At 40.9% G+C, this 25877-nt stretch overlaps 1 protein-coding gene across 1 annotated transcript in view; it reads left to right on the plus strand.

Moving 5' to 3' along the window:
- GPAT2 (glycerol-3-phosphate acyltransferase 2, mitochondrial) overlaps positions 1-25877 on the plus strand; it is a 744505-nt gene that overhangs the window by 274753 nt on the left and 443875 nt on the right. The window contains exon 12 of the mRNA XM_053719460.1: positions 10341-10373. Coding sequence (XP_053575435.1) covers positions 10341-10373 — 33 coding nt within the window. The remainder of the gene's footprint in view (positions 1-10340; positions 10374-25877) is intronic.

Consider the following 25877-nt stretch of genomic DNA (forward strand, 5'->3'; position numbering starts at 1 on the left):
CCATATACAAGACACAACTGCTATCTTGACAAAATTAGAGAAAGTAAGATGGGAATCCAGTTTCAGATTTTTAGTGGTGGATGTCACCTCTCTTTATACCTGTATTCAGAACAATAAAGGCATGGTTGCAATAGAATTTTTTCTTGACTCATACAGTGAATATGACTCAGCCACTAAGAATTTTATTTTAAGAGCTATTGAGTATCTCCTAACGCATAATTTTTTTATGTTTGGTACTGAATTCTTTCTCCAGAGGCGTGGCACAGCTATGGGGGCAAAGTTTGCCCCCTCCTATGCCAACCTCTTTATGGGGTGGTGGGAGCTGCGCCACGTCTTTGGAGAAAGAAATCCATTCAGGAATAAAATAAAGCACTTTTATAGGTATATTGATGACCTGTTTTTTATATTTGAGGGCAGTAAATCTGAAGCAGATTCCTTTTGTGAATTCATGAATCACAATGACGATGGAATCAGATTTGTAGGAGAAAACAATGCAGAAACTATTAATTTCCTAGACTTAAAAATCTCTGCCAATATGACAGAGAATAAAATTGAAACCAGTCTTTACAGAAAGCCCACTGCAGGCAACACACTGCTGTCATTTAAATCTTGCCATCCCAAACATGTACTTAAGGGCATCCCTAAGGGGGAATACATTAGGGCTAGAAGAAATTGTACCAATGAAGAACAATATGAGGAAAACAGTAATTTAATCACCAATAGATTAAGACAAAGAGGCTACACTGATGATATTCTAGATGAAGCTAAAGAGAGTATAAAAGACATCCCTAGAGAACATTTTCTCAAATATAAAAAGAAAGAGAAGCAAGTCATGACTACTGCACCTAAATTTATAACCACCTACAGTACAGATTACTACAAAATCTGTGATATAATAAGGGAAAGTGTTCCCATTCTATACACAGATCCCATCCTGAAGGAGATAGTGCAGCAGGGAATAAACTTTATACCTAGGAGAGGTAAAACCTTAGCCAATCATCTATCACCATCTGATGTAATGAATAAAAATAAAACTAACACTAATTGGCTCCAAGGAAAGAAAGGCTTTTATAAATGCAGAAGAAAGGATTGCACAACCTGTGAACATGCTTTAGAGGGTAATACTTTTCACTCTAGTACAACAAAAAATGATCACAAGATAAATTTTTTTATCAACTGTAACACCACACATGTGGTTTATCTTTTGACATGCACAATTTGCAATTGTCAGTATGTTGGTAAAACGAAGCGCCCCATCAAAGACAGGTTCCTAGAACACTTACGTTCTGGGAAAGATGAGAAATCTGACACTCCAATTTCAAGACACTTTAAAAGTCTTCATGATTCAGATATGTCTAGTTTAATTTTACAGGGAATTGATCATGTACCCCATTGGAGAAGAGGAGGCAACAGGGAGGATAAACTAAATAAACGAGAGGTCTATTGGATTTTTTCCCTTAAGACAAGTAACCCCTTAGGTTTAAATATGAGGAGGGACCTTGATTTATTCACTTAATAATTGCATTTCTTCTTATGCATGTAATCACAGACCTTTATGAAATATCCCCTTATAGGATTTATATATTCCTCTTATTGATAATAAATTCCAGAGGTTTAAAGTAAGACTAATTTTCTTTTTGATATGTGTTAAAACAATTCATACAGAGGGAGAGGTATACATAAATTTTATAATTGCAGACAGAAATAAACATCCTCTCTAGAAACATTTAATAGAAGTATTTAACTATCATGAATAACAGGTTTACATTTTTGCTTGATTTACATCTGTTTGATTTATAGTATTTATAAACTCTTGTATACTGTTTAGGGTCCTTAGTTAATTATACCATGGCATAAATTACTCTAAATCATACTGTGTCTTTAAAATCGTGGTATAAGTAAAGGTGTGTCAGACTAGCCTAACATGCAGTGAACAAGTGAGCATGCTCACGAAACATGTCTGCTTGACTATCTGACACACCTGTGTTATGTTTTTACCTGTGAGCCTGCTGGGCCTGCGTGCCTAACTTTATGCTTTTACACTTGTGCCGAAATAAAGAAAAGTAACTTTTAAATTGGACTAAGTGTCTCTGTGGTGCGCCCTTACACTGGATATCAATATATGACTACCGTGGACTTAAAGGATGCTTATCTCCACATTCCGATTCACAGAGATCATCATCAGTTCCTCAGGTTTGCATTCTTAGACAGGCATTACCAGTTTGTGGCTCTTCCCTTCGGGTTAGCCACGGCACCAAGAATCTTTACGAAGGTTCTAGGGTCCCTACTGGCGTTTCTAAGGCCACGGGGCATAGCGGTGGCTCCTTACCTAGACGACATTCTGATACAGGCGTCGACTTCGCCAAGTCCCATACGGACATTGTTCTGGCCTTTCTGAGGTCTCACGGGTGGAAGGTGAACGAAGAAAAGAGTTCTCTCTCCCCTCTCACAAGAGTTTCCTTCCTAGGAACACTGATAGATTCAGAAGAAATGAAAATTTTTCTGACAGAGGTCAGGTTATCAAAGCTTCTAACTTCGTGCCGTGCTTCTTCATTCCACTTCTCGGCCGTCAGTGGCTCAGTCTATGGTAGTAATCGGCCTAATGGTAGCGGCAATGGACATAGTTCCGTTTGCCCGCCTACATCTCAGACCACTGCAACTTTGCATGCTCAATCAGTGGAATGGGGATTACACAGATTTGTCCCCTTTGCTAAATCTGGATCAAGAGACCAGGGATTCTCTTCTCTGGTGGTTCTCTCGGGTCCATCTGTCCAGTTGAATGAGTTTCCGCAGGCCAGAGTGGACTATAGTCACGACAGATGCCAGCCTTCTGGGCTGGGGCGCAGTCTGGAACTCCCTGAAGGCTCTGGGTTCGTGGACTCAGGAGGAAGCCCTCCTTCCGATAAACATTCTGGAACTGAGAGCAATATTCAATGCTCTTCAGGCTTGGCCTCAACTAGCTGCGGTCAGGTTCATCAGATTTCAGTCGGACAATATCACGACTGTAGCCTTTATCAACCATCAGGGGGGGACAAGAAGCCCCCTGGCAATGTTGGAGGTTTCAAAGATAATTCTATGGGCAGAGGTTCACTCTTGCCATCTCTCAGCTATCCATATTCCAGGAGTAGAGAACTGGGAGGCGGATTTTCTAAGTCGGCAGACTTTTCATCCAGGGGAGTGGGAGCTCCATCCGGAGGTATTTGCCCAGCTGATTCAACTATGGGGCAAACCAGAAGTGGATCTGATGGCGTCTCGTCAGAACGCCAAGCTTCCCTGTTACGGGTCCAGGTCAAGGGATCCCCAGGCAGCGCTGATAGATGCTCTAGCAGTGCCCTGGTCCTTCAGCCTGGCTTATGTGTTCCCACCATTTCCTCTCCTCCCTTGTCTGATTGCCTAGATCAAGCAGGAGAGAGCTTCAGTGATTTTGATAGCACCTGCGTAGCCACGCAGGACTTAGTATGCAGATCTGGTGGACATGTCATCCCTTCCACCATGGACTCTGCCGCTGAGGCAGGACCTTCTACTCCAAGGTCCATTCAAACATCCAAATCTAATTTCTCTGCGGCTGACTGCTTGGAGATTGAACGCTTGATTTTATCAAAACGTGGTTTCTCTGAGTCGGTCATTGATACCTTAATTCAGGCTCGAAAGCCTGTCACAAGGAAAATCTATCATAAGATATGGTGTAAATATTTTCATTGGTGTGAATCCAAGGGTTACTCATGGAGTAAAGTCAGGATTCCTAGGATATTATCTTTTCTCCAAGAAGGATTGGAGAAGGGTTTGTCAGCTAGTTCCTTAAAGGGACAGATTTCTGCTCTGTCTATTCTTCTGCACAAGCGTCTGGCAGATGTTCCAGACGTTCAGGCGTTTTGCAAGCTTTAGTTAGAATCAAGCCTGTGTTTAAACCTGTTGCTCCGCCATGGAGTTTAAATTTAGTTCTTAAAGTTCTTCAAGGGGTTCCGTTTGAACCTCTGCATTCTATAGATATCAAGCTTTTATCTTGAAAAGTTCTGTTTTTGGTAGCTATCTCTTTGGCTCGAAGAGTGATTCCCCTTATCTGATATTCCATACAGATAAGGTAGTGTTGCGTACCAAACCTGGATTTTTTCCTAAGCTGGTATCTAATAAGAATATCAATCAGGAGATTGTAGTTCCGTCACTGTGTCCTAATCCTTCTTCAAAGAAGGAACGTCTATTACACAATCTTGACGTGGTTCGTGCTTTAAAGTTTTATTTACAAGCTACTAAGGATTTTCGTCAAACATCTGCATTGTTTGTTGTCTACTCTGGACAAAGGAGAGGCCAAAAGGCTTCGGCATCTTCTCTTTCTTTTTGGCTAAGAAGCATAATCCGTTAAGCTTATGAGACTGCTGGCCAGCAGCCTCCTGAAAGAATTACAGCTCATTCCACTAGAGCGGTAGCTTCCACATGGGCTTTTAAAAATGAGGCCTCTGTTGAACAGATTTGTAAAGCGGCGACTTGGTCTTCGCTTCATACTTTTTCTAAATTCTACAAATTTGATACTTTTGCTTCCTCGGAGTCTATTTTTGGGAGAAAGGTCTTGCAGGCAGTGGTGCCTTCCGTTTAAGTTCCTGCCTTGTCCCTCCCTTCATCCGTGTCCTAAAGCTTTGGTATTGGTATCCCACAAGTAATGGATGAACCCGTGGACTGGATACACCTTACAAGAGAAAACAAAATTTATGCTTACCTGATAAATTTCTTTCTCTTGTGGTGTATCCAGTCCACGGCCCGCCCTGTCATTTTAAGGCAGGTGTTTTTTATTTTTAAACTACAGTCACCACTGCACCCTATAGTTTCTCCTTTTTCTTGCTTGTCTTCGGTCGAATGACTGGGAGTGGCAGTTAGGGGAGGAGCTATATAGACAGCTCTGCTGTGGGTGTCCTCTTGCAACTTCCTGTTGGGAAGGAGAATATCCCACAAGTAATGGATGAACCCGTGGACTGGATACACCACAAGAGAAAGAAATTTATCAGGTAAGCATAAATTTTGTTTTTCCTAATGTAACCTTTTTTGAACACAAAAAATATTTTTGTTATGTTTAAAGTGTGCCCTTTTGTATGTATGTTAGATGTTTATTTTAGTTTAATGTCATTTTAAAAAGACAGAGCAAGATCCAGAGGAGAAGTCTGAAGCAATCGAGTCCTTTAGACTGGGACCTGGAGTGTTCAGGGAACACTAACAAGCAAGATTTTCAGGATTACCTTGGGTGAGAGCAGGTTAATAATCATTAGCTGATTATATTACCTCTGTTCTAGGTAAGATATTCTGAAAATCTGTCTGGTAAGTGTTCTCTGGACCACGGACCACGCATTGGACAAGATTTTAGTGATCAAAACTAGTGAAGCTAGGAGATCTTTTAATTTTGACCTGTTTCAGGGGCTGATAAAATGGAGTCAGACTGACCTGCTTTTCACCCTTCTTCATGCAAATCTTTGGTTAAGTGTGGCCTAAATATTTGGTATTTGCATCCTGAAACTAGTATTTTTTAGTTTGATATGCATACATTTTATGTTGTAGCATACATTTTATGTTAATATGGTTTGAAAATAGCTATCTTTTAGATTGCTTCCATAAGATTTGATTGTCTACTCATTATTGCTGTGTGTTCATAATTAAAGGGACATTGTACTCTTCAATGTGTTCCCAATTGTCCATTTTACCTAAAAATCTCTGCCAATATGACAGAGAATAAAATTGAAACCAGTCTTTACAGAAAGCCCACTGCAGGCAACACACTGCTGTCATTTAAATCTTGCCATCCCAAACATGTACTTAAGGGCATCCCTAAGGGGGAATACATTAGGGCTAGAAGAAATTGTACCAATGAAGAACAATATGAGGAAAACAGTAATTTAATCACCAATAGATTAAGACAAAGAGGCTACACTGATGATATTCTAGATGAAGCTAAAGAGAGTATAAAAGACATCCCTAGAGAACATTTTCTCAAATATAAAAAGAAAGAGAAGCAAGTCATGACTACTGCACCTAAATTTATAACCACCTACAGTACAGATTACTACAAAAACTGAAACTAGTATTTTTTAGTTTGATATGCATACATTTTATGTTGTAGCATACATTTTATGTTAATATGGTTTGAAAATAGCTATCTTTTAGATTGCTTCCATAAGATTTGATTGTCTACTCATTATTGCTGTGTGTTCATAATTAAAGGGACATTGTACTCTTCAATGTGTTCCCAATTGTCCATTTTACCTACTGGAGTGTATTTAATTGTTTGCAAATATCTCCTTTTACCCTTTTTTTGTCATTTGAAGTAGCTGTTTTTGCCTTTAAAAAACACCACTTACACTGGAAATATGAACAACAAATGTACTCTCTGTTAAAATGCTATGTGAAAAGGAGACCGTAGCACTTATTATCTCCTAGTAGGGGAGCAAACATCACCAATCAGCAAGCGCTATCCAGGTTCTAAACAAAAATGGTCCAGTTGCTAAGCTTACATTCCTGCTTTTTCAAATAAAGATACAAAGAGAACGAAGAAAAAATGATAATAGCAGTAAATTAGAAAGTTGCTTAAAATTTTAGGCTCTATCTGAATCATGAAAGAAAAAATGATTTCGTATCCCTTTAATCATATTATATACTTCTCCGATCCCTCTTTAGGATTAGAGTGGAGGAATTTACTAAAACAAGACAAGATTGCTGGATAAAGGGGTACTTTCTCCAACATAGGTGTGTCCGGTCCACGGCGTCATCCTTACTTGTGGGATATTCTCTTCCCCAACAGGAAATGGCAAAGAGCCCAGCAAAGCTGGTCACATGATCCCTCCTAGGCTCCGCCTTCCCCAGTCATTCTCTTTGCCGTTATACAGGCAACATCTCCACGGAGATGGCTTAGAGTTTTTTGGTGTTTAAATGTAGTTTTTATTCTTCAATCAAGAGTTTGTTATTTTAAAATAGTCCTGGTATGTACTATTTACTCTGAAACAGAAAAGAGATGAAGATTTCTGTTTGTAAGAGGAAAATGATTTTAGCAACCGTTACTAAAATCGATGGCTGTTTCCACACAGGACTGCTGAGAGGAATTAACTTCAGTTGGGGGAAACAGTGAGCAGACTTTTGCTGCTTGAGGTATGACACATTTCTAACAAGACTTGGTAATGCTGGAAGCTGTCATTTTCCCTATGGGATCCGGTAAGCCATTTTTATTAAATAAGAATAAAAGGGCTTCACAAGGGCTTTAAAGACTGGTAGACATTTTTCTGGGCTAAAACGATTGATTTATAAGCATTTTTAATAGTTTATAGCTTTGAGGAGTTATTTTATTCTTGGGAATTATGTTAAATAACCGGCAGGCACTGTATTGGACACCTTTTTCACTGGGGGCCTTCTCTAATCATAGGCAGAGCCTAATTTTCGCGCCACTAATGCGCAGTTGTTTTTGGGAAGCAAGGCATGCAGATGCATGTGTGAGGAGCTCAGATACATAGAAAAAGCTTACTGAAGGCGTCATTTGGTATCGTATTCCCCTCTGGGCTTGGTTGGGTCTCAGCAAAGCAGATACCAGGGACTGTATAGGGGTTAAATATAAAAACGGCTCCGGTTCCGTTATTTTAAGAGTTAAAGCTTTCAAATTTGGTGTGCAATACTTTTAAGGTTTTAAGACACTGTGGTGAAATTTTGGTGAATTTTGAACAATTCCTTCATACTTTTTCACATATTCAGTAATAAAGTGTGTTCAGTTTAAAATTTAAAGTGACAGTAACGGTTTTATTTTAAAACGTTTTTTGTACTTTATCAAGTTTATGCCTGTTTAACATGTCTGAACTATCAGATAGACTATGTTCTGTATGTGAGGAAGCCAAGGTTCCTTCTCATTTAAATAGATGTGATGTATGTGACACAAAATTTAGAGAAAATGATGCCCAAGATGATTCCTCAAGTGAGGGGAGTAAGCATGGTACTGCATCATCCCCTCCTTCGTCTACGCCAGTCTTGCCCACACAGGAGGCCCCTAGTACATCTAGTGCGCCAATACTCCTTACTATGCAACAATTAACGGCTGTAATGGATAATTCTATCAAAAACATTTTAGCCAAAATGCCCACTTATCAGCGAAAGCGCGACTGCTCTGTTTTAGAAAATTATGAAAGAGCATGAGGACGCTGATGATAATGGTTCTGACATGCCCCTACACCAGTCTGAGGGGGCCAGGGAGGTTTTGTCTGAGGGAGAAATTTCAGATTCAGGCATACCTTTTGTCCCTCCCCCTATATTTAAGAAATTGTTTCCTATGGTCGACCCCAGTAAGGACTTATGGCAGACAGTCCCCAAGGTCGAGGGGGCGGTTTCTACTCTAAACAAATGCACTACTATCCCTATAGAAGATAGTTGTGCTTTCAAAGATCCTATGGATAAAAAATTAGAGGGTTTGCTTAAAAAGATGTTTGTTCAGCAAGGTTACCTTCTACAACCAATTTCATGCATTGTTCCTGTCACTACAGCAGCGTGTTTCTGGTTCGATGAACTAGAAAAGTCGCTCAATAAAGATTCTTCTTATGAGGAGATTATGGACAGAATTCATGCTCTTAAATTGGCTAACTCTTTTACTTTAGACGCCACTTTGCAATTGGCTAGATTAGCGGCGAAAAATTCGGGGTTTGCTATTGTGGCGCGCAGAGCGTTTTGGCTAAAATCTTGGTCAGCGGATGCGTCTTCCAAGAACAAATTGCTTAACATACCTTTCAAGGGGAAAACGCTGTTTGGCCCTGACTTGAAAGAGATTATTTCAGATATCACTGGGGGTAAGGGCCACGCCCTTCCTCAGGATAGGTCTTTTAAGGCTAAAAATAAACCAAATTTTCGTCCCTTTCGCAGAAACGGACCAGCCCCAAGTTCTACATCCTCTAAGCAAGAGGGTAATACTTCTCAAACCAAGCCAGCCTGGAGGCCAATGCAAGGCTGGAACAAAGGTAAGCAGGCCAAGAAACCTGCCACTGCTACCAAGACAGCATGAGATGTTGGCCCCCGATCCGGGACCGGATCTGGTGGGGGGCAGACTTTCTCTCTTCGCTCAGGCTTGGGCAAGAGATGTTCTGGATCCTTGGGCGCTAGAAATAGTCTCCCAAGGTTATCTTCTGGAATTCAAGGAGCTACCCCCAAGGGGGAGGTTCCACAGGTCTCAATTGTCTTCAGACCACATAAAAAGACAGGCATTCTTACATTGTGTAGAAGACCTGTTAAAAATGGGAGTGATTCATCCTGTTCCATTAGGAGAACAAGGGATGGGATTCTACTCCAATCTGTTCATAGTTCCCAAAAAAGAGGGAACATTCAGACCAATCTTAGATCTCAAGATCCTAAACAAATTTCTCAAGGTTCCATCGTTCAAAATGGAAACCATTCGGACAATTCTTCCTACCATCCAGGAAGGTCAATTCATGACCACGGTGGATTTAAAGGATGCGTATCTACATATTCCTATCCACAAGGAACATCATCGGTTCCTAAGGTTCGCCTTTCTGGACAAGCATTACCAGTTTGTGGCACTTCCTTTCGGATTAGCCACTGCTCCAAGAATTTTCACAAAGGTACTAGGGTCCCTTCTAGCGGTGCTAAGACCAAGGGGCATTGCAGTAGTACCTTACTTGGACGACATACTGATTCAAGCGTCGTCTCTACCACAAGCAAAGGCTCATACGGACATTGTCCTGGCCTTTCTCAGATCTCACGGGTGGAAAGTGAACGTAGAAAAAAGTTCTCTATCTCCGTCAACAAGAGTTCCCTTCTTGGGAACAATAATAGACTCCTTAGAAATGAGGATTTTTCTGACAGAGGCCAGAAAATCAAAACTTCTAAGCTCTTGTCAAATACTTCATTCTGTTCTTCTTCCTTCCATAGCGCAGTGCATGGAAGTAATAGGTTTGATGGTCGCGGCAATGGACATAGTTCCTTTTGCGCGAATTCATCTAAGACCATTACAACTGTGCATGCTCAGTCAGTGGAATGGGGATTATACAGACTTGTCTCCGACGATACAAGTAGATCAGAGGACCAGAGATTCACTCCGTTGGTGGCTGACCCTGGACAACCTGTCACAAGGGATGAGCTTCCGCAGACCAGAGTGGGTCATTGTCACGACCGACGCCAGTCTGGTGGGCTGGGGCGCGGTCTGGGAACCCCTGAAAGCTCAGGGTCTTTGGTCTCGGGAAGAATCTCTTCTCCCGATAAATATTCTGGAACTGAGAGCGATATTCAATGCTCTCAAGGCTTGGCCTCAGCTAGCAAAGGCCAAATTCATACGGTTTCAATCAGACAACATGACGACTGTTGCGTATATCAACCATCAGGGGGGAACAAGGAGTTCCCTGGCGATGGAAGAAGTGACCAAAATAATTCAATGGGCGGAGACTCACTCCTGCCACTTGTCTACAATCCACATCCCAGGAGTGGAAAATTGGGAAGCGGATTTTCTGAGTCGTCGGACATTTCATCCGGGGGAGTGGGAACTCCATCCGGAAATCTTTGCCCAAATAATTCAATTGTGGGGCATTCCAGACATGGATCTGATGGCGTCTCGTCAGAACTTCAAGGTTCCTTGCTACGGGTCCAGATCCAGGGATCCCAAGGCGACTCTAGTGGATGCACTAGTAGCACCTTGGAGCTTCAACCTAGCTTATGTGTTCCCACCGTTTCCTCTCATTCCCAGGCTGGTAGCCAGGATCAAACAAGAGAGGGTATCGGTGATCTTGATAGCTCCTGCGTGGCCACGCAGGACTTGGTATGCAGATCTGGTGAATATGTCATCGGCTCCTCCATGGAGGCTACCTTTGAGACAGGACCTTCTTGTTCAAGGTCCATTCGAACATCCGAATCTGGCCTCACTCCAACTGACTGCTTGGAGATTGAACGCTTGATTTTATCAAAGCGAGGGTTCTCAGATTCTGTCATTGATACTCTTGTTCAGGCCAGAAAGCCTGTAACTAGAAAAATCTACCATAAAATATGGAAAAAATATATCTGTTGGTGTGAATCTAAAGGATTCCCATGGAACAAGATAAAAATTCCTAAGATTCTATCCTTTCTTCAAGAAGGTTTGGAGAAAGGATTATCTGCAAGTTCTTTGAAGGGACAGATTTCTGCTTTATCTGTTTTACTTCACAAAAAGCTGGCGGCTGTGCCAGATGTTCAAGCTTTTGTTCAGGCTCTGGTTAGAATCAAGCCTGTTTACAAACCTTTGACTCCTCCTTGGAGTCTTAATTTAGTTCTTTCAGTTCTTCAGGGGGTTCCGTTTGAACCCCTACATTCCGTTGATATCAAGTTATTATCTTGGAAAGTTTTGTTTTTGGTTGCAATTTCTTCTGTTAGAAGAGTTTCAGAGTTATCTGCTCTGCAGTGTTCTCCTCCTTATCTGGTGTTCCATGCAGATAAGGTGGTTTTGCGTACTAAACCTGGTTTTCTTCCGAAAGTTGTTTCTAACAAAAATATTAACCAGGAGATAGTCGTGCCTTCTTTGTGTCCGAATCCAGTTTCGAAGAAGGAACGTTTGTTGCACAATTTGGATGTAGTTCGTGCTCTAAAATTCTATTTAGAGGCTACAAAGGATTTCAGACAAACATCTTCCTTGTTTGTTGTTTATTTTGGTAAAAGGAGAGGTCAAAAAGCAACTTCTACCTCTCTCTCTTTTTGGCTTAAAAGCATCATCAGATTGGCTTATGAGACTGCCGGACGGCAGCCTCCTGAAAGAATCACAGCTCATTCCACTAGGGCCGTGGCTTCCACATGGGCCTTCAAGAACGAGGCTTCTGTTGATCAGATATGTAAGGCAGCGACTTGGTCTTCACTGCACACTTTTACTAAATTTTACAAATTTGATACTTTTGCTTCTTCTGAGGCTATTTTTGGGAGAAAGGTTTTGCAAGCCGTGGTGCCTTCCATCTAGGTGACCTGATTTGCTCCCTCCCATCATCCGTGTCCTAAAGCTTTGGTATTGGTTCCCACAAGTAAGGATGACGCCGTGGACCGGACACACCTATGTTGGAGAAAACAGAATTTATGTTTACCTGATAAATTACTTTCTCCAACGGTGTGTCGGGTCCACGGCCCGCCCTGGTTTTTTAATCAGGTCTGATGATTTATTTTCTCTAACTACAGTCACCACTGTATCATATGGTTTCTCCTATGCAAATATTCCTCCTTTACGTCGGTCGAATGACTGGGGAAGGCGGAGCCTAGGAGGGATCATGTGACCAGCTTTGCTGGGCTCTTTGCCATTTCCTGTTGGGGAAGAGAATATCCCACAAGTAAGGATGACGCCGTGGACCGGACACACCGTTGGAGAAAGTAATTTATCAGGTAAACATAAATTCTGTTTTTTGGTTCCCTAGGGACTGATATATTTTCTTTTCTAAATATTGTTTTGGTTTGCTCCCTCAGTGGACTCTGTACTCTGTAATAAAGGGTTGATGCTGTTTGGTTTATGTGTGTGTGTGTGTGTGTATATATATATATATATATACACACAAATACAAACGGCTAGATTAAGAGCTTTGCGTTATGAGTAAAAAAGCAGCATTAAGGCTCATAACGCTGCTTTTTCACTACCGCTGCTATTACGAGTCTTGTAGGTACAGCTGTCCCGTACACTTTTTTGGCCGTACCGCAAATTAACTTACGCAGTTTGCGTAAAGTCTATTTTCAATGGGACTTCCATTGCACCAGTATTACAAGCTTTTTTTTTTAGGCCAAAAAGTGAGCGGTACAGCCTATCCCGCAAGATTCGTAACGCATTCTAAAGTCAGTAGTTATGAGTTTTACACTACAAAGCTGTAGCATAAAACTCATAACTAAAGTGCTAAAAAGTACACTAACACACATAAACTACCTATTAACCCCTAAACCGAGGCCCTCCCGCATTGCAAACACTAAAATAACATTTTTAACCCCTAATTTGCCGCTCCGGACATCGCCGCCACTATACTAAATATATTAACCCCTAAACTGCCACATTCCCGCCTCGCAAACACTAGTTAAATATTATTAACCCCTAATCTGCCGCCCCTAACATCGCCGCCACTATACTAAAGTTATTAACCCCAAAACCTAAGTCTAACCCTAACACCCACTAACTTAAATATAATTAAAATAAATCTAAATAAAACCTACTATTAATAACTAAATAATTCCTATTTAAAACTAAATACTTACCTGTAAAATAAACCCTAAGCTAGCTACAATATAACTAATAGTTACATTGTAGCTAGCTTAGGTTTTATTTTTATTTTACAGGCAAGTTTGTATTTATTTTAACTAGGTAGAATAGTTACTAAATAGTTATTAACTATTTATTAACTACCTAGCTAAAATAAATACAAATTTACCTGTAAAATAAAACCTAACCTGTCTTTCACTAACACCTATCCTTACACTACAATTAAATACAATTGCCTAAATTAAATACAAATACCTAAATTACAAAAAAAACACACACTAATTTACACAAAATAAAAAACAAATTACAAGATATTTAAACTAATTACACCTAATCTAATTGTCCTATCAAAATAAAAAAAGCCCCCGCAATATTAAAAAAAACCCCTAGCCTAAACTAAACTACCAATAACCATTAAAAGGGCCTTTTGCGGGGCATTGCCCCAAAGAAATCAGCTCTTTTACCTGTAAAAAAACTCAAACACCCCCCAACAGTAAAACCCACCACCCACACAACCAACCCCCCAAATAAAACCCTAACTAAAAAAACCTAAGCTCCCCATTGCCCTGAAAAGGGCATTTGGATGGGCATTGCCCTTAAAAGGGCATTTAGCTCTATTTCAGCCCAAAGCCCTACCCTAAAAATAAAACCCACCCAATAAACCCTTAAAAAAAAACTAACACTAACCCCTGAAGATCCACTTACAGTTTTGAAGAGCCAACATCCATCCTCAACGAAGCCGGGAGAAGTCCTCAACGAAGCCGGGAGAAGTCTTCCAATCAGCCAATAGAATGCAAGCTCAATCCTATTGGCTGATTGGATCAACCAATAGGATTGAAGTTCAATCCTACTGGCTGATTGCATCAGCCAATAGGATTTTTTCAACCTTAATTCCGATTGGCTGATAGAATTGTATCAGCCAATCGGAATCTAAGGGACGCCTTCTTTGATGACATCACTTAAAGGAAGCTTCATTCGTCGGGTAGTCGTCGGAAGAAGAGGATGCTCCGTGTCGGAATTGTCTTGAAGACGGACACGCTCCACGCCGGATGGATGAAGATAGAAGATGCCGTCTGGATGAAGACTTCTGCCCATCTGGAGGACCACTTCTCCCGGCTTGGATGAAGACTTCTCCCTGCTTCGTTGAGGACTTCTCCCGGCTTAGTTGAGGATGGATGTTGGCTCTTTAAAACTGTAAGTGGATATTCAGGGGTTAGTGTTAGGTTTTTTTAAGGGTTTATTGGGTGGGTTTTATTTTTAGGTTAGGGCTTTGGGCTGCAATAGAGCTATGCAATGCCCATCCAAATGCCCTTTTCAGGGCAATGGGGAGCTTAGTTTTTTTTTAGTTAGGGTTTTATTTGGGGGGGTTGGTTGTGTGGGAGGTGGGTTTTACTGTTGGGGGTGTTTGTATTTTTTTTTTACAGGTAGAAGAGCTGAATTCTTTGGGGCAATGCCTCGCAAAAGGCCCTTTTAAGGGCTATTGGTAGTTTAGTTTAGGCTAGGTTTTTTTTTTTTATTTTGGGGGGGCTTTTTTATTTTGATAGGGCTATTAGATTAGGTGTAATTAGTTTAAATATCTTGTAATTTTTTTTTTTATTTTGTGTAATTTAGTGTTTTTTTTTTTTGTAATTTAGGTAATTGTATTTAATTTAGGTATTTGTATTTAATTTAGGTAATTGCATTTAATTGTAGTGTAAGGTTAGGTGTTAGTGTAAGACAGGTTAGGTTTTATTTTACAGGTAAATAACTATGTACTAACTATTCTACCTAGTTAAAATAAATGCAAACTTGCCTGTAAAATAAAAATAAACCCTAAGCTAGCTACAATGTAACTATTAGTTATATTGTAGCTAGCTTAGGGTTTATTTTACAGGTAAGTATTTAGTTTTAAATAGGAATTATTTAGTTATTAATAGTAGGTTTTATTTAGATTTATTTTAATTATATTTAAGTTAGGGGGTGTTAGGGTTAGACTTAGGTTTAGGGGTTAATAAATATAGTATAGTGACGGCGACGTTGGGGGCGGCAGATTAGGGGTTAATAATTGTAGGTAGATGGCGGCGATGTTAGGGTCGGCAGATTAGGGGTTAATAATATTTAACTAAAGCTTGTGATGCGGGAGTGCGTCGGTTTAGGGGTTTATATGTTTATGATAGTGGCGGCAATGTCCGGAGCGGCAGATTAGGGGTTAATAAGTATGATGTAGGTGTCGGCGATGTCGGGGGCGGCAGATTAGGGGTGTTTAGACTCGGGGTTCATGTTAGGGTGTTAAGTGTAAACATAAAATGTGTTTCCCCATAGGAATCAATGGGGCTGCGTTACTGAGCTTTACACTGCTTTATTGCAGGTGTTAGACTTTTTCTCAGCCGGCTCTCCCCATTGATGTCTATGGGGAAATCATGCACGAGCACGTAAAACCAGCTCACCGCTGACTTAAGCAGCGCTGGTATTGAAGTGCAGTATGGAGCTCAATTTTGCTCTACGGTCACTTCTTGTCTTTTATTGCCGGGTTTATAAAAACCTGTAATACCAGCGCTGTAGGTAAGTGAGCGGTGACAATAACGTGCAAGTTAGCAACGCACCCCTCTTACCGCAAAACTCGTAATGTGGCCGATAGTTTGGTTTAGCACACCTTACAAAAAGTTTATATACACATCTTTGGGAGTGCTGCTAACATGACCAAGTAGTTACACAAAATGGGGGGTATTGGCGCACATACATTTGCAAATACATAACACGTTTTAAATGCTGATAAAAAATGCCTGCAAAAACATCTATTCTTTGAAATAAAATTGGGATCTTAGTCACACAATATGGCCATATTCTGCTTTGCCAGTCACCAACTTATAAGGTGTCCCAATATTGACTGGTCCTAACACTATAATCCTTTGCCTTTATGGGCTGAATCATTCCTGCTTTTTCTCTTCATAATAGAATGAGGCTCCCTGGCTGTATATACACAACTCCATTACACTGTCATGAGCACACCTGAGCTTGAGTGGGGTGCTTTAACCCAGTGTTTTTCAACCAGTGTGACGTGGCACACTAGTGTGCCGTGAGAGATCCTCAGGTGTGCCGCGGCAGACTGACAACAGTGCGGGGATGTCCCTCTTTCAAATTTTGAAATATTGGTAGGTATGTGACAGGCTCATCAGGCATCATTTACAACCATGACATTCATTCACAGACAATCATTATGATTGTTTGTGAATGAATGTCAATATGTCATGTATAGTTTGTAGGAGGCATGGCATGACAGCACAGTACAGTGTGTATATATATATATATATATATATATATATATATATATATATATATATATATATATACACATATATATATATATATATAGGCATGACAGCACAGTACAGTGTGTGTGTGTATATATATATATATATATATATACTGTATATATATCCTGTATTAGGCTACAATGTGTGATTTTGTAAAATTTTGGGATGGTGGTGTGCCACAGGATTTTTTAATGTAAAAAAGTGTGCCACGGCAAAAAAAGGTTGCAAATCACTGCTTTAACCAATGGAAGATGCTCAGTCTTTTTTTTATTTTTAAATACAAATACAAAGTTTGGTTTAGCACACTTTACAGAAAGTTTATATAAACATCTTGAGAAGTGCTGCCAATGTGACCAAGTAATTATTCTATAAAGATTATTAAAACATAGATTATAGAAAATAAAAAGCATACAAAGGTGTAGCAATATATATATATACACACAATTAATAATTCACACAAAGACCCCGCTGGACACAGGATATATTGAACTCCCAAAAGTTAACAGTTCATCAAGGGTTATTGTTCCTGTTGAAAATTTCAGTGTCAGGTAGGCTGCACTCCTCTTCACACAAATATAGTGAAATAAATCAACGGCATCTGGCAAATACAAGAAAGGCGCCTCAAGTGTGTATCAGTCACCATATAGATAGAGAAAATGTGAAAAAGGTCAAAGACAGGGTACTCACATTTCCACAGAGCACCCTAATGTGCTGGTAGACGCATACTGGCAGTATAAAGGTGTGTCAGCTCACCTCCTCACGACTACTGCAGGCAGTCGAGGAACAGCTCCAGATACTCAGAGAAATATAGCAAACAAGGGCTAAACATGTATGTTCAACTAGTTTAAAGGGCTTGATAACACTGTTTCTTGTTTATAAAAACAGATTTATTAAAGCCTTAAAAACAATACAGTGTTTAAAACTGGTGGATATCCAAATAAATCTATACCCCCAGATATGCAACGCGTTTCTCAGCCTTTACGCTGTTTCATCAGGCATAACAAGCCCTATACTGATGCACTTATTTAAATGCAATGGTATCCAATCAAATTTTATGAACTCAGGTGTAATTGACATGTCATCTAATTACAAATAATCCTCCATAGCTGTGTCATACAATCAATCTTGACACAGTATAATAAACAGATCCTGTGGATAAAGCCCAACATAACATTATATCCCTAAAGATAAAATTACTCAATAAATAAAATAGTGTATGCATATGTGACATTTCATAATATCAATGTAATACAGCGAAATACATAATATATTTATACAAAACATTGATCATAAAAATACACACAACTCGTGTGATGAAAGGAAATAATACACATACCAATAGGTATGCCTTATACTCAAAACGGCTACCAACTTACTAACTAAGCAAAGAAGAGTGTCATATGTCAAAGGAAGCCATTCACTCCACCAATGAATGGATGGAAGGAATTTATAAGATGATGTATTGTGGCCATGTGTAATGATAGTGATATACACACATGATGTGCCTCTCTTGTATTTGCCAGATGCCGTTGAATGTGACCAAGTAGTTACACAAAATGGGAGGTATTGGCGCACATCCGTTTGCAAATAAACAACACATTTTTAAATGCTGCAAATTATTGCCTGCAAAAACATCTATTCTTTTAAATAAAATTGGGATCTTAGTCATACAATATGGCCATATTCTGCTTAGCCTGTCACCAACTTACAAGGTGTCCCAATATTGACTGGTCCTATTACTACAGTTCTTTGCCTTTATGGACTGACTCATTCCTTATTTTTCCCTTCATAATAGAATGAGGCTCCCTGGCTTTATATACACAACTCCATTACACTCTCATAAGTACACCTGAGCTTGGTGGGGAGCTTTAACCAATGGAAGATGGTCAGTCTCCCTTTTATTTTTAAATACAAATACAACGTATGTATATATTATTTTTTAATATATATATATATATATATATATATATATATTAAAAAATAAATAAATATATATATATATATATATATATATATATATATATATATATATATATATATATATAATGTATATCCACACACACATCTATACACCTTTGAGTCCTTCCCAGTGCTACACCTTGTCATATAACATGCCCCTTTTAAACCCTTTTCTCCTACATAGGTGTGTCCGGTCCACGGCTTCATCCTTACTTGTGGGATATTCTCTTCCCCTACAGGAAATGGCAAAGAGAGCACACAGCAAAAGCTGTCTATGTAGCCCCCCCTCTGGCTCCGCCTCCCAGTCATTCTCTTTGCCGCTCTGAGCAAGTAGCATCTCCACGGGGATGGTGAAGAGTATGTGGTGTTAGTTGTAGTTTTTATTTCTTCTATCAAGAGTTTGTTATTTTAAAATAGTGCCGGTTTGTACTATTTACTCTACAACAGAAAGTGATGAAGAGTTCTGTTTAAAGAGGAGTATGATTTTAGCAGCAGTAACTAAAATCCATTGCTGTTCCCACGCAGGACTGTTGAAACCAGAGAACTTCAGTTGGGGGGAACAGTTTGCAGACTTTTCTGCTCCAGGTATGACTAGTCTCTTTTCTAACAAGACATAGTAATGCTAGAAGACTGTCATTTTCCCTTATGGGATCGGTAAGCCATTTTTTTAGACTCATAACAGAATGAAGGCTTATAAATGGGCTATACACTGGTTGACACTATTGTGGGCTAAATCGATTGATTTATATAATATTTATATGATTTTTGGAGTGTTTTGAGACTTGGAAACACTTTTGGGAACGTTTTTATTACGCCTTGCAGTTGTTTAGACACCTAATCTAGTCAGGAAGGCCCCTTCACTCTAGTATGCAGAGGGAGGAGGCCTCATTTTCGCTCCTTAATTGCGCAGTTACTTCTGGAAGCAGTGCATGCAGCTTCATGTGAGAGGGTCCTGTGGCCATAAAAACGATTTCTAGAAGGCTTATTTCTGTGGTGAATAACCCCAAGGAAGGTAAAGCCGCAGCAAAGGCTGTGGCAGGGACTGTAGTGGGTTTAAACTGGTAAATTGAACAATTAGCTCCGGTTTGCTCATTTAAAGGGTTAAAGACTTGAAATTTGGTAAAGATCGGATATTTCCTTCATAGTTTTTCAAACATTCAGAAATAAAGTGTACTCTATTTATTATTTAAAGAGACAGTAACGGTTTTGTTTAAAAACGGTTTTATTGCATTAATAGCCTGCCTAAGTCTGTCTAACATGTCTGTACCTTCAGATAGAATATGTTCTGTGTGTATGGAGGCCAAGGTGGTTCCCCCTTTAAATGTATGTGAAAATTGTGCCATGGCGTCCAAACAAAGTAAAGACAGTACTGTCACATTTAATAAGGTTGCCCAAGATGATTCTTCAAATGAAGGTAGTGGGGATAGTTCATCATCCTCTCCTTCTGTGTCAACACCAGTTATGCCCGCGCAGGCGACACCTAGTACATCTAGCACGCCAATGCTTGTTACTATGCAACAATTAACTGCAGTAATGGATAATTCTATAGCAAATCTTTTATCCAAACTGCCAGCACTTCCCAGAAAGCGTGATTGCTCAGTTTTAAATACAGAGGATGAGCAAGAGGGCGCTGACAATAATTTATCTGTTATACCCTCACACCAGTCTGAATTGGCAGTGAGGGAGGGTCTGTCTGAGGGAGAAATTTCTGATTCAGGGAAAGTTTCTCAGCAGGCAGAACCTGATATCGTGACGTTTAAATTTAAGTTAGAACATCTCCGCGCCCTGCTTAAGGAGGTGCTAACTACTCTTGACGATTGCGACTCTTTGGTGATTCCAGAGAAATTGTGCAAAATGGACAAATTCCTTGAGGTCCCTGTGCACGCGGAGGCCTTTCCGATACCCAAGAGGGTGGCGGACATAGTGAACAAGGAGTGGGAGAAACCAGGTATACCTTTTGTCCCACCTCCTATATTTAAGAAAATGTTCCCCATTGTCGACCCCAGAAGGGACGCATGGCAAACAGTCCCTAAGGTTGAGGGGGCAGTTTCTACGTTGGCCAAGCGCACAACTATTCCCATTGAGGACAGTTGTGCTTTCAAAGATCCTATGGATAAAAAATTGGAAGGATTGCTTAAAAAGATATTTGTTCAGCAAGGTTTCCTTCTCCAGCCAATTTCGTGCATTATTCCTGTCACAACGGCGGCGTCTTTTTGGTTCGAGGAACTAGAAAATTCGCTTAATAAGGAGACTCCATATGAGGAAGTCATGGACAGAATTCACACATTAAAGTTGGCTAATTCCTTTATTTTAGATGCCGCTTTGCAGTTGGCAAAATTAGCGGCGAAAAATTCAGGTTTTGCAATTGTGGCGCGCAGAGCGCTTTGGCTAAAATCTTGGTCGGCGGATGTGTCGTCCAAGACAAAACTGCTTAATATTCCTTTCAAAGGTAAGACCCTTTTTGGGCCAGAATTGAAGGAGATTATTTCAGACATCACTGGGGGGAAGGGCCATGCCCTCCCACAGGATAGGCCTTTCAAGGCTAAGAACAAATCTAATTTTCGCTCCTTTCGCAATTTAAGGAACGGACCGTCTCCTAACTCTGCAGCCTCTAGACAAGAGGGTAACTCTTCCCAGCCTAAACCAGCATGGAAGGGCTGGAACAAGGGTAAGCAGGCCAAGAAGCCTGCTGCTGCTACCAAGACAGCATGAAGGGGTAGCCCCTGATCCGGGACCGGATCTAGTAGGGGGCAGACTTTCTCTCTTTGCTCAGGCTTGGGCAAGAGATGTTCCGGATCCCTGGGCACTAGAAATAGTCTCTCAGGGGTATCTTCTAGAGTTCAAGGAACTTCCTCCAAGGGGAAGGTTCCACATGTCTCGCTTATCTTCAGACCAGATAAAGAGACAGGCATTCTTACTTTGCGTAAGAGACCTATTAAAGATGGGAGTGATACACCCAGTTCCGTCAGCGGAACAAGGTATGGGGTTTTACTCAAACCTGTTTGTAGTTCCCAAAAAAGAGGGAACTTTCAGGCCTATTCTGGATTTAAAAATTCTAAACAAATTCTTCAGAGTTCCATCATTCAAAATGGAAACTATTTGAATGATTTTACCAACAATCCAGGAGGGTCAATACATGACTACCGTGGACTTAAAGGATGCGTACCTACATATTCCTATCCACAAAGATCATCACCAGTTCCTAAGGTTCGCCTTTCTGGACAAACATTACCAGTTCGTGGCTCTTCCGTTCGGTTTAGCCACTGCTCCCAGAATTTTCACAAAGGTGCTAGGATCCCTGCTAGCGGTTCTAAGACCGAGGGGAATTGCGGTGGCACCTTACTTAGACGACATCCTAATTCAAGCGTCGTCCCTTTCCAGATCAAGGGCTCATACAGACATTGTATTAGCCTTTCTCAGGTCTCACGGGTGGAAGGTGAACGAAGAAAAGAGTTCCCTGTCCCAGTCTACAAGGGTTCCCTTTCTGGGAACAATAATAGATTCTGTAGAAATGAAGATCTTTCTGACAGAGGTCAGAAAATTAAAGCTTCTAAACGCTTGTCAAGTTCTTCAATCTATCCTTCAGCCTTCCATAGCTCAGTGCATGGAAGTAATAGGGCTAATGGTTGCAGCAATGGACGTGGTTCCTTTTGCTCAAATTCATCTAAGACCTTTGCAACTGTGCATGCTCAGACAGTGGAATGGGGATTATGCAGACTTGTCTCCCCAGATTCAAGTAGACAAGGTAACCAGAGACTTGCTCCGCTGGTGGTTGATTCAGGATCACCTGTCTCAGGGAATGAGTTTCCGCAGACCAGAGTGGGTCATCGTCACGACCGACGCCAGTCTCTTAGGCTGGGGTGCGGTCTGGGACTCCCTGAAAGCTCAGGGGCTATGGTCTCGGGAAGAGTCTCTTCTCCCGATAAACATTCTGGAACTGAGAGCGATATTCAATGCGCTCCTGGCCTGGCCTCACCTAGCGAAGGCCAGGTTCATAAGATTTCAGTCGGACAACATGACGACTGTAGCGTATATCAATCATCGGGGGAACAAAGAGTTCCTTGGCGATGACAGAGGTATACAAGATCATCAAATGGGCGGAGGATCACTCCTGCCACCTATCTGCAATCCACATCCCAGGAGTAGACAACTGGGAGGCGGATTATTTGAGTCGTCAGACTTTCCATCCGGGGGAGTGGGAACTCCACCCGGAGGTTTTTGCCCAGTTAACTCAACTATGGGGCATTCCGGATATGGATCTGATGGCGTCTCGTCAGAACTTCAAAGTTCCTCGATACGGGTCCAGATCCAGGGACCCCAGGGCGACACTAGTGGATGCATTGGTGGCGCCTTGGTCGTTCAATCTAGCTTATGTGTTTCCACCATTCCCTCTCCTTCCCAGGCTGGTAGCCAGGATCAAACAGGAGAAGGCTTCGGTGATCCTAATAGCTCCTGCGTGGCCACGCAGGACTTGGTATGCAGACCTGGTGAATATGTCATCGGCTCCACCATGGAAGCTACCTTTGAGGCAGGATCTTCTAGTACAAGGTCCATTCGAACATCCAAATCTAGTCTCTCTGCAACTGACTGCTTGGAAATTGAACGCTTGATTCTATCTAAGCGTGGGTTTTCAGATTCAGTTATAGATACACTGGTTCAAGCCAGAAAACCTGTGACTAGGAAAATTTACCATAAGATATGGCAAAAATATATCTGTTGGTGCGAATCCAAGGGATTCTCCTGGAGTAAAATTAAAATTTCTAGTATACTTTCCTTTTTCCAAGAAGGTTTGGATAAAGGTTTGTCAGCTAGTTCTCTAAAAGGACAGATATCTGCTCTGTCTGTTTTGTTGCACAAACGTCTGGCAGCCGTGCCAGATGTACAGGCGTTTGTACAGGCGTTGGTCAGAATCAAGCCTGTCTACAGACCTATGACTCCTCCATGGAGTCTAAACTTAGTTCTTTCAGTTCTTCAAGGGGTTCCGTTTGAACCCTTACATTCCATAGATATTAAGTTACTATCTTGGAAAGTTCTGTTTTTGGTTGCTATTTCTTCTGCCAGAAGAGTTTCTGAATTGTCTGCTTTGCAGTGTACTTCACCCTATCTGGTATTCCATACTGATAAGGTAGTTTCTCCAACATAGGTGTGTCCGGTCCACGGCGTCATCCTTACTTGTGGGATATTCTCTTCCCCAACAGGAAATGGCAAAGAGCCCAGCAAAGCTGGTCACATGATCCCTCCTAGGCTCCGCCTACCCCAGTCATTCTCTTTGCCGTTGTACAGGCAACATCTCCACGGAGATGGCTTAGAGTTTTTTAGTGTTTAACTGTAGTTTTTATTATTCAATCAAGAGTTTGTTATTTTAAAATAGTGCTGGTATGTACTATTTACTCAGAAACAGAAAAGAGATGAAGATTTCTGTTTGTATGAGGAAAATGATTTTAGCACCGTAACTAAAATCCATGGCTGTTCCACACAGGACTGTTGAGAGCAATTAACTTCAGTTGGGGGAACAGTGTGCAGTCTCTTGCTGCTTGAGGTATGACACATTCTAACAAGACGATGTAATGCTGGAAGCTGTCATTTTTCCCTATGGGATCCGGTAAGCCATGTTTATTACGATGGTAAATAAGGGCTTCACAAGGGCTTATTAAGATTGTAGACTTTTCTGGGCTAAATCGATTCAGTTTTAAAACATATTTAGCTTTGAGGAATCATTTTATCTGGGTTTATTGATATTATAATATCGGCAGGCACTGTATTAGACACCTTATTTCTCTGGGGCTTTCCCAAAGCATAAGCAGAGCCTCATTTTCGCGCCGGTGTGGCGCACTTGTTTTTGAGAGGCATGGCATGCAGTCGCATGTGAGAGGAGCTCTGATACTTAGAAAAGACTTTCTGAAGGCGTCATTTGGTATCGTATTCCCCTTTGGGCTTGGTTGGGTCTCAGCAAAGCAGATACCAGGGACTGTAAAGGGGTTAAAGTGTTAAAACGGCTCCGGTTCCGTTATTTTAAGGGTTAAAGCTTCCAAATTTGGTGTGCAATACTTTTAAGGCTTTAAGACACTGTGGTGAAAATTTGGTGAATTTTGTACAATTCCTTCATGTTTTTTCGCAATTGCAGTAATAAAGTGTGTTCAGTTTAAAATTTAAAGTGACAGTAACGGTTTTATTTTAAAACGTTTTTTGTACTTTATTATCAAGTTTATGCCTGTTTAACATGTCTGAACTACCAGATAGACTGTGTTCTGAATGTGGGGAAGCCAGAATTCCTGTTCATTTAAATAAATGTGATTTATGTGATAATGACAATGATGCCCAAGATGATTCCTCAAGTGAGGGGAGTAAGCATGGTACTGCATCATTCCCTCCTTCGTCTACACGAGTCTTGCCCACTCAGGAGACCCCTAGTACATCTAGCGCGCCAATACTGCTTACTATGCAACAATTAACGGCTGTAATGGATAATTCTGTCAAAAACATTTTAGCCAAAATGAACCCTTGTCAGCGTAAGCGTGGCTGCTCTGTTTTAGTTACTGAAGAGCATGACGACGCTGATATTAATATCTCTGAAGGGCCCCTAACTCAATCTGAGGGGGCCAGGGAGGTTTTGTCTGAGGGAGAAATTACTGATTCAGGGAACATTTCTCAACAGGCTGAACCTGATGTAATTGCATTTAAATTTAAGTTGGAACATCTCCGCATTCTGCTTAAGGAGGTATTATCCACTCTGGATGATTGTGAAAAGTTGGTCATCCCAGAGAAACTATGTAAAATGGACAAGTTCCTAGAGGTGCCGGAGCTCCCAGAAGCTTTTCCTATACCCAAGCGGGTGGCGGACATTGTTAATAAAGAATGGGAAAGGCCCGGTATTCCTTTCGTCCCTCCCCCCATTTTTAAAAAATTGTTTCCTATGGTCGACCCCAGAAAGGACTTATGGCAGACAGTCCCCAAGGTCGAGGGAGCGGTTTCTACTTTAAACAAACGCACCACTATACCCATAGAGGATAGTTGTGCTTTCAAAGATCCTATGGATAAAAAATTAGAAGGTTTGCTTAAAAAGATGTTTGTTCAGCAGGGTTACCTTCTACAACCAATTTCATGCATTGTCCCTGTCACTACAGCCGCATGTTTCTGGTTTGATGAACTGATAAAGGCGCTCGATAGTGATTCTCCTCCTTATGAGGAGATTATGGACAGAATCAATGCTCTCAAATTGGCTAATTCTTTCACCCTAGACGCCACTTTGCAATTGGCTAGGTTAGCGGCTAAGAATTCTGGGTTTGCTATTGTGGCGCGCAGAGCGCTTTGGTTGAAATCTTGGTCGGCTGACGCGTCTTCCAAGAACAAGCTACTAAACATTCCTTTCAAGGGGAAAACGCTGTTTGGCCCTGACTTGAAAGAGATTATCTCGGATATCACTG

The sequence above is a fragment of the Bombina bombina genome, chromosome 6 (assembly GCF_027579735.1).
Source record: "Bombina bombina isolate aBomBom1 chromosome 6, aBomBom1.pri, whole genome shotgun sequence".
In the NCBI taxonomy this organism is placed as follows: Eukaryota; Metazoa; Chordata; class Amphibia; order Anura; family Bombinatoridae; genus Bombina; species Bombina bombina.